Source organism: Limulus polyphemus, unplaced genomic scaffold, assembly GCF_000517525.1.
Source record: "Limulus polyphemus unplaced genomic scaffold, Limulus_polyphemus-2.1.2 Scaffold1314, whole genome shotgun sequence".
In the NCBI taxonomy this organism is placed as follows: domain Eukaryota; kingdom Metazoa; phylum Arthropoda; class Merostomata; order Xiphosura; family Limulidae; genus Limulus; species Limulus polyphemus.
Window position 1 is genome coordinate 275782 of NW_013666924.1, and position 15709 is coordinate 291490.

The 15709-nt window shown below is 33.7% G+C and overlaps 1 protein-coding gene across 6 annotated transcripts in view; it reads left to right on the top strand.

The window, feature by feature from the left end:
- LOC106463053 (Down syndrome cell adhesion molecule homolog) overlaps window positions 1-15709 on the top strand; it is a 65887-nt gene that overhangs the window by 41276 nt on the left and 8902 nt on the right. For 5 of the 6 annotated variants that reach the window (XM_022390462.1, XM_022390464.1, XM_022390467.1 and 2 more), the window contains 9 exons: window positions 872-1020; window positions 1964-2095; window positions 2233-2397; window positions 4276-4346; window positions 5840-6077; window positions 6321-6410; window positions 6773-6961; window positions 7995-8171; window positions 10209-10453. In XM_022390462.1, the coding sequence (XP_022246170.1) occupies window positions 872-1020; window positions 1964-2095; window positions 2233-2397; window positions 4276-4346; window positions 5840-6077; window positions 6321-6410; window positions 6773-6961; window positions 7995-8171; window positions 10209-10453 (1456 nt within the window). The remainder of the gene's footprint in view (window positions 1-871; window positions 1021-1963; window positions 2096-2232; window positions 2398-4275; window positions 4347-5839; window positions 6078-6320; window positions 6411-6772; window positions 6962-7994; window positions 8172-10208; window positions 10454-15709) is intronic. The other variant, XM_022390463.1, reaches the window with a different exon arrangement.

Genomic DNA, 15709 nt, shown 5'->3' on the forward strand with positions numbered 1-15709 from the left:
ATTTCACAAATATTCAGTTAACCAGTGTCAAAAGCTTCAGATTTCACAAATATTCAGTTAACCAGTGTCAAAAGCTTCAGAATTCACAACAGTTCTGTGAACCAGTGTCAAAAGCTTCAAAATTTACAACTGTTCAGTTAACTGTTGTTAAAAGCTTCAGATTTCACAACTATTCAGTAGCCCATTGTCAAAAGCTTCAGATTTCACAGGTGAAAAATCGAAATTTAAAACAATTTTATAAAGTTACTATCATAATAGATTATCACAAGTGAACTTCTTTGTCATATTTTGACAAAGGAAAATTTTTTTTCAAATTATTTCCTCCCGCTCAGGTTTTCAAGGACAAACGTTCTTCTTTCTTTGGATTGTCAGGCACTTAAAGTTAACCATCAGAAGACATTACCTTAGCAGACCTACTAGTTACTTTGAAATTTTGAATAACTTTTAATTAAACGTAATGACCGTTTCAGCTTCTCTTTGTTTCAGCATACTCTATACGTTGAAACGAATAAAAGTTGAAAATCAAGTGTCGAGAACTTAATGTAATGTTGGCTTAGCATTTTTCATGAAATTAGTCTCACATTATATACTTTAGAATTGTTCTAATAACCACCTTGAACACTAAAAATCAATTTCCAGTCAAAGACCTTATAATATTTAATCCAAACACCTAGCACTTTCACACAATATTAGCTTTTGTGCTAGGGTGGGGACCTAGCGAAGTGTCATCAACATATAAATCACAAGTTAACATAGTTGTTGTGTTCTGATATTAACCTATAGTAACCTCAGCTTTAGGTAATTAATAAACTGATTATTACTTGCAGCAACTGAAATGTTTTAACAAAAGTTCCATCTACATATATTCTAGCTACCAGATATTTGACAGAACAACAGAAGGGGGAATGTTGTCTGAGATTCAAGTTCACGGCGTGGACCGCAGTGATAATGGTCTGTTTACTTGTTTAGCAAAGAATACGTATGGCGAAGACCAAAGAACTATAAAAATGATTGTCCTTGGTATGTAGTCCTAATTATTATTAACTTTTAATGCTAATAATTTCACAAGTAAATATTGTTGTATGTTAACAACGACCTAAAAAATACACTAAGTTTGAATTATTATATATAGTTTTATGTTTTACAGTATATTACACTAAGTTTCGATTATGTTACACAGTTTTTGAGTTTATCTAATAGATCATCTCTTTATGTACTGATTTTTAACTTATTGTGGTATATTCAAATCACTAAATATATTTAAATCCACATATAAAATGTATTCATCATACCATTTACTTTTATAGCTAGCTATTATAGAACTATCTACTTCTACCAAAGAAAATCTGTTTGTAGAATTTTAAATTAACATATAGGCTTCACCTATAAAATAATCAAATAAGAAAAGCTCATTTAGTTGTGCATTGCTTACTTTGTCTTCAGGTAATGCCCGTTATGCACATCAGTATATATTCAACAATAATTTTATAGTTTAAGAGTTATAACTCTTTTATGCTACAGCTTGTTTGCATATATCGAATACTGAGTTGATATTTTTATAAAGTGTACCAACCTGTACGTTAATAATAAACTTGCTTAGAAAACAACATTTGAAGGTAGTTTAAAACTTGATTATTTTCGCTTTCACTATTGTCTGTTTCTCAAGATCATTTTTGAATCGAGTTGTAGCAATATTATTTTTTGTGGTATTTTAAAGTTGTTTTGTAACAAAGTAGTTTAATGAAATCACTAGGTGACTGTTCAACATAGCCCCCCCCCCTCCCACGTGCCTACAGTGGTATGTCTGCAGACTAACAATGCTACAAACTGGGTTTTGATACCCGTCATGGGCAAAGAACAGATAGCCCATTATGTAGCTTTGCACTTATCAACAAACAAATCAACATAGCTATTAATTATTTTCAGTTAGTGATGTGTTATTTTTCTTTACAAAAACTTGCAGAACCACCTTCAGCCCCATCAGATGTTCGTGTTGACCAAGCATGGAGTAGAAGTATTAGTGTCACCTGGACAGTGCCCTATAGTGGAAATAGCCCCGTCAACAAATACTTAATTCAGTATTGGAGAAATCAAGGTACTCAATAATTTTTATTTTTCTACATTGATGTTTGTAATTTAAAATTTCTTTGGTGTTAGTAATGACAGTGAAACCTAAAAAGCAAAAAAAGGTTTAGTTGTCAATTTCTTACTCTGTGTATTTTCTCAATCCAGGTGCTCCACATCGACTAGAAGAAGTGACTGTTTCTTCAGCACAGACTTCAACAATACTTCGAGAACTTCAACCAGGAACATCATATGTAGTACGAGTGATAGCAGAAAACAATGTAGGGAAAGGAACCCCATCAGAAAACCGACGTTTTCTTACAAAGGAAGAAGGTAAATGTTACACACAAACCTTAGTCAATGTTCAAAGTACAAACAATGTTTCATCATAGAATGTAAGTAAATATTACCATAATTATGGTTACTCATACCTTCTAAGAATGATTTGTAGGTTTGTACTGTTCTTTAAACTACTTTCTTCATCATTGGTCATGCTTGATCCAATAGCCATATATACACTATTTATTGGCAACATAATTTTCAGTGTGATGAATTTTTGTAAAAAATCACACTTCTTGACAGACTTTCCACAGACTTTATACTGTATGTGAGCATCAGCTTCTAAGATCACATTTAAGCAACCCAAAGGCAGAAAAGTCCATTGGGAACTTCATTAGAGGACTGACAGTTGTTTGTGATTCCATTTTTGTGTGTGAGCCCTCATCGCCTGTAAATCCTCATTTATAAGCCCAGTTTCATTACAGTGGCTTTTTTGGGTGAAAGGAATCTTTTTGTGATCACCGTCATCACGTAATAGATGAAAGCATCACTCATGATTGGCTTGGATTTTGATTTTAAAGCTGGTTGCTCACTTAACTGTGCACATTTTATCACATTTATGGGAAAACACTGAACACACCTATATTTTTAGATGTTTTATCCTTTGCCTCCATTTCAATTGACACTCTTGTTGCACAAATATCCTTCCTCATAAGATATTCTGACATATTTTTCCAGTAATAACTCTGTCCCGGTGGTTATGACTTTTTGATAATGACAGGAAAGTGTAAAGGTTTTTTGTTGTTTTTTTTAAATAGTTTTGAACTTATATTAAGTTCATTATTGGTTTATAGTGCTGATCTTGATTGCCTAATGACAATTAATGTAATTGATATAATAGTTTTGAAGCTATGACTCTTATTTGATATATATGTATGTATATATTTGGGTGTATGCCCTACATATTATGAGTGAATACTTTAGTAGCCTCTGGGCTCTAGGGCTTGAATGCATACAGTGAAAAAAAAACAGTGTTTGTTTCCGACATTCATTCATGCTTCTGTGCTTGTTTACGAACGATAAAAATGAATACTGACAGTTCCATTCAGTTAACTGAGGACAAATACAAGTTTAATTTCAAATATAAACAGAGATATTTTGTCAGTCATGTTAATCATACATGTATTTGCTATAGAAATATTGCTCGTTTATGTAGATTGTATAATATGTGTTAACCAAATCAAGTTTAATGAAACTTCCCCAACTGTGGTGTGTTGTAACAAACACATCCAAGCATGACCAATAGTGATAAATCATACAGTGGCATTTACATATATGCACTGTACACCATGCATACAATGAACTTCAAAAAAAGAAGCAATACAGAGGATTAGTCAGTTGCAAAAAAAAAACAGTTGTATGATTTTTAACTAATTTTAGTAATCATAATTTCAAATTGTCACAAAGAGTAAGTTAATAATTTTTCATTGAAAACTTGTTTGAAATATTTGTCCTTCCCAACAAGAGCCCGGCATGGCCTGATTGTTAAAGTGACAGTGGCAGATAGCCTTAGTGTCTTTGCCACAAAACAAAAAAAGCATACCTTCCCAACAAAATCAGACCTTATTAATCATCATCAATTATTTTTTTCCACTTCATTTATTCTTAGATATTTAAATACAACTGAAAAATACAAAACAGTGAAAGCAAATATTTTGAATTACAGAATCCATTTTTCTGGGATAAATACATATATTGTTTAGCCCTAACAAATATGCAATGTAATAGGTCTTTGGTTAACTTGTTAGGTTTATTTCATAATGAGATAATATCTAGTCAAACTGCTGTCAGTTACATTGTAATTATTTTTACTTAAGTAAATTGTGTATTTTATGTACAATAATATACTTTTTATGGTCCATATTCTTTAAGAACCAAGTGCCCCACCTACTGATGTACAAGTTGAAGCCAGAGGAGCTGGTACTTTTCATATCAAATGGAAGGTTAGTGTGTTAGATGAGAATGTAGGTTTATGCAGAGGTGTCACTAGGTACTTAAGAGATTCGGAACTTGGGCCCAGAACTCGTGGGAATTTTTGGCATTTCATATTATATCGATCATAGTTTTCTATCCTGATGGATTTGGGGAACTGTCAAATAGAATCGGGGCATTGTCCCTATGTGCCAGTGCCTAGCAACGCCTCTGGGTTCACATATTTTTTACATGCTTGATAATATTTTTCTTATTGTTTTGATATTAACCCCTTTTCAATTTTGATGTATTTGTGTAAATTCAGTAAGCTTTTTTTTTTCATGTGATAGTAATTTTAAAAGTTAAAAGGATGTGGTATGTTTTACTCTCTTATATGTTGTATTCATATAACTATATAAAATAGAATGTTGTATGTACTTAATTATGGTGGAAAACATTATTCTTTAATATTTCAATACAGTTTTGATCTTATAAAGTTTTTGTCAAGATGAATACTAGAGTCACGTGAACAGTGCTGATTAGCTGTGGGGCCCTACGAAAAGATGCAAAGTGAAGGACCTTTTTTGGTATTTGGAAATTGTATAAAAGAATATTGTGGTACATTCATTAATGGGTCAGATATACTTTTTGTAGCTTAATCTTCAAGAACCACTCATAAGAAATACCCATACAGAAGATTCCCCCACATTCAAAGGTTGCCTAATTTGTCTTACCTTTAGGCCAACTCTGCATATGAAAGTATTCCCCTCACATATTTGATAAAATCAAACTAATATCAGGGGTTTTCCTAATGTGCAGTTGATCACATATTGTGCACCTGTAAAAATATGTGCAATTGAAAATTCACCCATATAAGTAAGTTCAAGTGGATAAATATTATAAAAACATTAGTTAAGATTATAAAATTCCATCCCAGGGTTGATAAATAAATGTATTTGCTAGAATATTCTTCAGTTTGTGGATTATTTGTTACTAGGCCTGTATATATGAGGTGCAATAAGGTGTCATGTGTTAAAATACGATGACGTTAAATTATAATTGTGCAATTGAAAAAAATCCTTAGGGAAAGCTCTGGTTAATATTGACTTCTGCAAAGATGTCTTGCAAAAACTTGGAAATATCCTTTGTGCTTTTTGATGGACAATCCTTCTTCAGGAAAAAAAACAGTTCTACATTTCGAAGAGTGCTATGGTCATTGGATTTCTTACTTTGTGAGTCATCTAACTCTGGTGCTAAAATCTGGAGTTTGATTCCCTGCAGTGGACATAGGGCATATATCCCATTGTGCATCTGTGGCTAAAAACAAACAACCAGTTAGTGATTAAAAAAGTAATAGATTATTTGAATATAATATTATACTTCCTGAATGAGACTAGACTGCACAAAAAATATCTAAATATTGATTTTCATCTATGCTGAATTAAAATGTATGAATAAGTATTTTATTCTTGGTCTGCTTAAGCCTTGCATCAAGTTCTAATTATGCAAATGGTTTTATTGTCAGGCACCATCAAAGGACCACTGGAATGGGCAACTGAAGGGCTATTATGTTGGCTACAAAGAAAAGGCTTCAACTGATTCTTATTCTTACAAACTTGTACCATTTAGTGAAGGTCTTGCAGAAGAATACTTACTTCGACACTTGCTTAAAAATACAGAGTATGGTATTGTAGTTCGGGCTTTCAATGATGCAGGTACAGGACCTGAATCTCAAGAAATTCTAAAGAGAACCAAAGATTCAGGTAAGTAATGGTTTTTATATATTTAGAGAGTGTAATAAGTATTCCCAATAAGAAAAGAAAAACTACAAATCTGCATAGAGTTAGGAAATCATTTGTTTTGTAGTGATTGTTTATTAACATAGTGTTTTATATTTAGTGAAAACAGAAATTATATTTTCTTATTCTGTTTCTTTTGGCTTGACTAATAAATGTAAATATAATTTATGTTAATGAAATTTTATTAACATTTGTTTACATCTTTAGATCCACCACCACCTCCATCCCTGTGGGTCAGTGCTCAGTCAGAAACCACTATTACTATCAATTGGGAACAGTCTTCAGACATAATCTCACGTAAGTGCCTTTCTCCCAATTCTGTTTACTCTCAAAAGAATCTCTTTCTGAAGGTCTTTCGTGTCTAAAGTAAATGCCTGTTTTCTCTTTGAAATCTGTATTATTAAAGCAAATATAAATGTTTTCTTTTATTATAACCTTCTAAAGAATATTGGTACTTGTTAATAGTATATTGAGAATAACACATAAATGAAATTTTGTTTTCCCATTGTGCTGTTTTATAATGCAACTAATTACATTTGTAGTTTTGTATGTTCCCCTTAGCTTCAATGAAATATATAAAGCTAGGTATAATATACTTCATTTTTAACATTGTCCATGTGAAGCTGATCTTTGAGAAATTGATTGCCTTTGCATTTTAGATTACATCTTATTTTACAAAGAAGACTCTGGCACATGGACTGAAGTAACTATTCCTCAGACAGAAAAGAAGGTTTATACCCTGCAGGGGCTCAGGGCTGGAAGTGTTTATCACCTTTATCTCCAAGCTGCTAGCCAGATAGGAAACAGTAACCCAAGTGAGACTGTTTCAGTGAAGACAGACGGAGCAAGTAAGTCTACAAGGCCAACACTAGCTTTGATTAGATAATCCAGTTCAAGAAAACAAATCTTTTGTTTCTCACTTCCAGTAGTTTCATCTCATTGATGTGAACAAAATGAGCTATTAACGTTTCAGGAAGCTCATGACATAGAATAAAAAAAAGCGTTAAAGATCTTGCAATAATGACAAATAAATAGACTGTAATGATGAAATAATGTAATTAATATATTTGCAATTCTTGAAAGTTGGATCATTTTGCTGTAAGACGATATATAAAATTGTAAGTACACTAGAATTGCTGATGGGAACTAAATGGACCCTCATTGAATTTTTAAAAACATCTTTTTAATCAATTTATGTGTTAAATTGCTTGTGGTTTCATGAGTTTGGTAGTTACAGGGTTCCTGATAATGTATGAGTCACACAGGAAACCAACAATACAGCAATTAATCCCATTGCTGGGGAGTCATACGTAATTTATATAAAAATGAGCTATTTCATCCATAATTTTGGTCAGTTTTTCACACGAAGTGTTGTAACAGGCACAAACGTAACATTGCTCAATATGATGCAGTGTATGGATCCCTTCGATAATGAACTGTATGTAAACAAATCGGTAGTTGTAGAGTTAAAAATATCATTAAGCATCATCTCTCAGTTAAATAAACTACTGAATTTCTTTCTACGTTATAACTTTAACATGTAGTATAATTTATTGTGTGTGTGTGTAGCAAGAAGTAAACTGTATCTATAATCAGCAATTAAGGGATTAAAAACTGAAATTTTTAATAGTATTTAAAACGTATTTTTATGATGAATATATGACTTTGGATAAATCAATCATTACATTTCTAATAAGGCGTAAGAAATTAATGAAATTGTAGGTAAATGTGTAAGTGGAAGTAAATGTAGAGTTCTCCACAATTTTTATTATCAAAGACACTGGTAAAATCTCACAAACACAGCATGTATATTTATATAAGAAACTACAAGTAAAAACTACATGGAGAATAAAACGTTTTCAAACTTGATGGTTTCTTCAGAAGGTCCGATGAAATGGAATTTTCATGCCGTAATCACGGGAGAGGAAGAACTGCCTGTGTACCTTCGTTTACCGGTTCTGGCGCCATTAGCAGCTTCTGTAGCCATCATAGTCTTTGCCCTTGTTTTGTCTTGTGTGTATGTGAAGAAGGAACAGAGACGATATAATAGGGCAATGGGTGAGTGATTGTGTAATAGAATACTGATAGATATAATGGATTGTTTATAGTGCTGATAGATATAATGGATTATGTAATAGAATACTGATAGATATAATGGATTATGTAATAGAATACTGATAGATATAATGGATTATGTAATAGAATACTGATAGATATAATGGATTATGTAATAGAATACTGATAGATATAATGGATTGTTTGTAGTGCTGATAGATATAATGGATTGTGTAATAGAATACTGATAGATATAATGGATTATGTAATAGAATACTGATAGATATAATGGATTGTTTGTAGTGCTGATAGATATAATGGATTGTGTAATAGAATACTGATAGATATAATGGATTGTTTGTAGTGCTTATAGATATAATGGATTGTTTGTAGTGCTGAAAGATATAATGGATTGTTTGTAGTGCGTTTTTAACATTCATAAACGAGTTATTGAATATGGACAGAGACAGATTTCAATTTTGAAACTTAACTTACTCACATTCACTAAGAATTACTACTGATGCTCAACTGGCTGTAGTGAAAACATTATGATGATGAACCTATGTTGAACATTTTGATTTAATAAAGATTCGGACTTGGCATGACGTGGTGGTTATGGCACACGACTCACAATCTGACGGTCAATCCCACTCTTCGTTGGTAAAAGACTAACCCAAGAATTGGCGGTGGGTGGTGTTGACTAGCTGCTTTCCCTCTAGTCTATCACTACTAAATTTGGAACGGCTAGCGCAGATAGTTCTCGTGTAGTTTTGCGCGGAATTTAAAACAAAAAACCAACATTAATTTCCCTTAATCATATTTTTTAAACTTTTAACACACGTATGCTGTTCGTCTGTACGTAGTACATGTCAATAAGTTTAAAAATACAGCTAGATATTATTTATTTATGTATTATATATATTCTTAGTATTACAAACACCATATGACCTTTTTCCCGGAGTTGAGTCTTCACGTGCCTCTCAGATTCATAGCACTAGGATGATTCGTTCACGTTACTTTACACACGAGTTCCGTGTGTGTGTCTGTGTGTGGTATATAACCGAGGCACGTTAGTCAACAGACAAGTCCACATGTCATTAAATAAAAATAAAGTAACCCAGACACATTCTAGAGACAGCAAACTGTATGTGTTGGTACGTGCATATTTTTCAAATACTGAAAACAAGAGTGAAAACTTTATTTTCGAGAAGAAAAAAAATATAAATATTAATGAACAACAAATATAAAGATATGCTTTAATATAAAAGCGCCAAAAATTTGAGTTTCTTTTTTTGTTTTGTTTTCAAAGAATATTTATGCTATCAGGCATTTAATAAGCCGTCTTGAAAAGATTTTCCACCTTCAGTGCATATGGGTGGATTGGCATTTAAGGACCAGTCCGGGCAATATCACTAACAGCGATTTAGTAATTTTTCACATGTTGCATACTGGTTAAACAAAAATGCGTCAAATGCACCGACCTATCGGGCAATCGTTCGGTGTCCCAGTGGGTCAATCCGCCCCGTCAATGCCTCCTCAAGAGGTCTGTATATTTTTATATGTGCTGGTGTAAACTGTTTAATGAAGTGATGTATTTAGTAATATGCCCCCCAGTGGCACAGCGGTATGTTTGCGGACTTGCAACGCTAGAAACCGGCATTCGATACACGTGGTTGGCAGAGCACAGATAGCCCATTGTGTAGCTTTGTGCATAAATTCAAACAAACAATTTAGTAATATCTTTAAACAAAAACATTAGCTGCTTTCTGTAAAGAAACATTTATTTTTGTTGTTCCAACTTCACATTATATACATTATGTCGCATCTCTTCGAAAATGAATTATTTAAAATGATGTTTTTGTATAGAAAATACCATTTTATTAATTAAGAAGCACAGTTACGTGTACACGCACAGGTTAGATAAGTTTACTCGTGGTAGAGATCTAATTAAAGATGTACATTTTGAAAAAATATAAAGTGGGTTTTAATTAAAGTTCTTGCATTTCCGTATACAGTAAATAATATTTCGACTTGTTCCAGAAGCAGTGACCGAGAAAATCTACCCGTACAGCATGAATGGCACCCTGCCCCATCGATATGTAGATCTGGAGAAAACCCGACCATTGTTACAACCACCTCCACCACCTCCAATGTTCCCACTGCCTCCTCCACCACCACCAGATGACTACCCTGCTTCCTCTTCTACGTTACCGGTGAATGGTAATAACAATAATTCCGGTGACAGAAGGAGGTTAAAGAAAGGAAGAGAACCCAAGTCTAATGAGGTATTTCCAATTATGTTGTTGTTGTTCTACAGCTATATATATGTGATATAAGAAGTATAGTTTTGGTGGGCAATCAAAGATAAACTTGTTTTCATGTAAAACATAGTATCCATTTTATTCAGTTATTAATAGTATCACACAGGCACATACTTCAATGATACTGAAGAATCAAAGGAAAAAAAATGTCTCATAAAGCGCTAAAGGGGGTAGTGAAAGAGTCCTTTGTAAATTATTAATTCCTTAGATACTTTTATGGACAAAATGGGATAAAGAACAAAATAATCCGTTATTTTTTCTCTGAGCTTTAATGTTTGTCTTACTAGACACCTTATGTAAATCCTAGCTTAGACTGAGTGTGTGTTTGTGTAGCTTATAACAAAGCCACATCGGGCTATCTGCTGTGTCCACTAAGGGGAATCGAACCCTTGATTTTAGCGTTATAAATTCGTAGACTTAACGCTTACCGGGGGCCGCTTACTGATAAGCTTCGAAATATATTTGTATTTGGGAGGGGACACCTTATTTGCAATGTTAGTTGCGAATCTGAGAAGGGCACCTTATTTGATATGTTAATTGTGAATTTGGTAGGGGCGCCTTATTTCCTATGTTAATTGTGAATTTGAGAGGGAGCATCTTATTTGCAATGTTAATTGCGAATCTGGGAGGGGGCTCCTTATTTGCTAACAGGTTCCCCGCCTTTGTTTGGACTGCTATGTTCATGAAAGTATTTTAACACATTGCAAATGCTGCCAGTTACGTACAAGGTATATGCTTCGGCTCATCTGTTACTGAAAGTAAACAGTTGACAAGTTTCACCTCTAGAGTAAACAGCATTTACTTACAATCGCTAATCTGATGCAAACGTAAAAACTCTTACAAGTGCGTAAATTATGTTTATTTTAAGTTTAACCACCCTACAGTCAGTCATGGTGCTCTGTGTAAAAGCACTTCACCAGCTGTATACTTTGTTGAACGTAATGTACTTTTGCAGGTATATTTACTTATATTCGAACTAAAATAGTATTCCTTCCACATTCTTAATATTCCAAACCTCATTTTGCTTGTGAGGTCATATGGTGCCATTCAGTCGCAACCAGTTGCAACTGTATTTTATAAATCCTTGTGCCGTAAAATCTAATCAAAATCACCTTCGGTGTGAAAAAAAGGATTGAGCGTGAGAGGCTGCGTATTTTGTTTTACCCACCATCATGCCCCAAATGAAACAAAAAACGTTGCCTCTCAAGCTCGTGATGGTGGGTAAAACAAAATACGCGGCCTAGCTAACTAATGAATGAATACTTGCTGTAAAATTATTATCAATGTTATAAATGTAGTTACTAGTTTGTCCGCCAGTTTTGATTTAATTCGTTTAAGTCGCACGCTTAATCTTTTTTGGCCGCACCTTTTTTCACACCTAAGGTGTTTTTTATTAGAGATCATGGCTTTTTGTTAATACACACCATCAAACAACAGCAAGTAAGAAAAAGTGACACCCGATGTAACCAACATTAGCTTTAAGGTCGTAACCTTACTGTTCGAAACAGACCAAATTCTTTATTAAATTAATGGTGGTAGTTTTTCCTCACTAAAACACTGTTAATAAGTTCCTTTATAGTAACGCCATGGAAACTAGATTAACAGTTTCTTTTCGTCACCCGCATGCACTCAGTACAGTCGTATCAAGCATCATTATTTACGTTAATTGCTAAAGTAAATACCACGTGACACTAAACGCTATTTAATTAGGAGAATTTCATATAACTTAGCAAATCTATGCTTAAAAGTTGGCAATGAATAGTGAATAATAACCGTCAAATCGTATGATTATTTTGAAAACATAAGCTAGAAACTGCTAATCTAGTTTGCTTGGCCTAATACTTATATATCTGCACGTACTTTCACCCTTTAGTTTTGCTGCTCTAAATCAGCTGTCTTTAATCGGAATGATAAAAAAACAACTAAAAACAATCCACTTTTACTCTTAGATGAAGCAGCAGTAGAAGTTTAGACCGATAGCTCACGTGACTTTTTTCGTAAGAAAATATTTTGGTAAAAATTGAGTGTTTTTTTCTTGAATAACATTCCACATGTAGCTTATATATAAACCAAATTTGACACCCTTTTGTAGGCTGTAAAGTTCTATCAGTGTACCAAATTTGAAAAAATCCATGACAATTAAGTATGTTTTTCTATCAAACAAATTTTCCGCACTTTCGGTGCGAAGAAAAAAAATAGGAAAAAATTCAATTAAAATTGGAGATTTTATATCTCGTGTATTTCGTAATTGATTGCCTTGAAATTTGGTACATGAAGTAAGAGTCCAGTATAGAACATCCACTGCAAATATATGTTAGTTTGGATTACCACAATTCGAGCTACAGAAAGTGGAAAATTGCTAAACTATCACTCCTGTTAATAACACACAATGTGTCCTGCAAGTTGTTTTGGCTGCACGACACCATGTGTCTTGGTAGTAAATCAGTTTATTCAGATTTCCGCAGTTTCAAACTCTTTTGCATTTTACAGATTTTGAGGATATAAATGCACTCTGGTATTCAGATATTATTACAATTATTCCAAGATGGAGATTTACTAGCCTAGAGTTACGATAGGATACTGTCCTGGATGGGGAGGGGCAGTTAACCCTGTGGTAGAGCTCTGGATTTCAGAGCTGGTGAGCCTACTTCAAACCCTTGCGATACTACAAAATATCCATCCCGGACAAAAACTTTTTAGCAGTGGGGGCGTTATAAGAGTGACAGTCAATCCTTTAATGTGGATGGTAGGGTGCTTCTGACTGCTTTTTTCAGTATTTTGAAATTAGGGACAAATGAGATTAGGTATTTTGTCAAGTTTGATATTATTCAAAATTTAATTGAAGGACATTTTGTAAAGTTTAGATATAATTAAAAATTTCTATTATCTTTTATATTAAACATAACTGTATGGCATTTCAAAGGTTTAAAACAAATAAAATACCGGGAAAATATCTATTCCACCAAATTGTTGTGCTTGCGCGAAATTAGAGTTAAATATAGTATTTTCAGTGTTTGAAATTATCAGTTGAGTTGTGGAGTACCATTAGTGTGAAGCAACGGAATGACTGTATTGCCAAATAACAGTTCGAGACCTCCCTCTAAAATAAAACATACAATAGTAGGCGCCAGGATCTCGTTTTATTTAACCAGCATAACCTTGAGACTGTTGGTTTGAAAATAATAGCTTCATGTATGAAAAACATCCGTGACATTTCCATGCATATTCATGTTCTCTTGAACGTAACAAGTTATCGCCAAAGTATTTCCGTATTTTGATTTCCTGTTTTGTCAATTATCGTATATTATTACCATTATAAACTTCTATTCGTGCTTCATACTTCTTTATACATGCACATTGAAAGATGTGCATCGAGTTAGAACTTAGGTTTGAAATAATTTACCTGCATTAGTGAACTGAAGAGTTGCTAATCTGTCGTTAATAGTATAGGTATTGTTCTGAGCCTTTTTGGTTAGAACTGAGTATTTGTTTTATATTTGACATATTTTACTTGCACGAGAGAACTGAAGACTTGTTAGTGTGGTGTCGAAGGCTTGCTTTCCCGTTAATAGCACAGGTATTGTTCCCAGCTTATTGGATGATTGTGTTTAAATATCTACATATAGCCAATAGATTTACAGCACAAAAGTATTTTAATCGAATCGGCCTATTTATAGCAGTATAACTTGCTTGTACAAAACTATAATTCACCACATTCAGCGCTGGATATGTATAAAAGGAGCAGCCTCATCCAACTCGCCTTGTTTTTCTTAAGTAACTTCCTTTACCCCAGTTTTAAAATTAGTTCAACACATACAGTAATAGACGTAATGATGGAAACACACAGGCTATATACATACGGGAATCACAAACAAGGAACAATCCGAACTACATAGTGAATTTATTAATAACACAAGAAGAAAAACAAACAAGTTCTACAATCTACCAGTATTTTCTGTGTAGGTTCTTTGCTTTACTACATCATTGCGTCTTGTTTCATGTTACTATACAATTAATCATTGTGGATTATGGTTTTAAATGCCCTGTATTACTCCTCACAATTCAACCAAGGTGTTTGATTGCCTTTTGGCCTTTTCAGTTTTTACATAAGCACATGCAGCATCGAGAATGTTCAGACTGGAACTTTGTGCAGGCCAAACCATGGTCGTGAATGTTCCAGCGACTTCCTTACAAGGTATTGTTTTACTATATTTGTCATATGTTTGAGATAATTGTCATGCTAAGTTCTTTTCCCGATATAATGTATCAGAATTTACCTGTACTTGTCAGCAGTCAGAGTGCCACCAGGTTTGTGTAGATCACTGACACCGTTGGTTGAGATGCAGCCTCAAACTTGTGTGCTCAATGTAGATGTTGTACATTGATTATGATGCTGTTCCTCTCTCTGTCTAGAACGAACTTTCGTTGGTTGCTTTCGCCCAATTCAAACTTGGGCTTATTATGTAAAGAGGCCACACCTCCAACTTTGTTCATTCCACTGTTTGCTATTTAATGCCTATTTCAAACTTTTGGTATGGTTACCTGTTCTCAGCAGCAGTTTTCGAGCAGCTACGCGCCCAGTTGCTGTTAATGTGTATTTCACGACTTAAAGTAATATTTACATCTATATTTACAACAAGGTTGTTAACAATATCTGTACTCGATCGTCAAGAACATACCTGAGATACTTCATATCACTTTTGGAAGTTTTTTTTTCCTACCTCGAGCTCTTCAATTATAAACAGTGCCAGTTTCAATACCTTTTTCAGAGTCATGCATACAATTCCTACACAAAAACATGGAGTAGCTTTGATCAGCCAAAAATTTGATTACTGCACGCTTGTCATGTGATATTTCATTCCTAGGAGCTATTACTAGATTCACATGACTACTACTAGGCATAGTATGACTGCCTGTAGTTTTATAGAACTTACACTGGTGTGGCATTTTCTCATTGGTTAGATAGCAACCAAGCACAGTGGAACTATCAACACCACTGCACGAATATTTTTACCTTTCATACCCCTTTCTCCCTACTGTTTCCATAATTATTTATGATACTGTATACCAGTCATTTGGTTCATCACAGCTTCCAGCTCTAAAAACATATATCATCGTTCTCTATAAACGTATGACACCATCCTCTAAGAACATAGGTTAGTCATTAGTTTTCATTAGACTAAAATTGACGGCCCTAAATAGATTAGCCAATATGCCCAT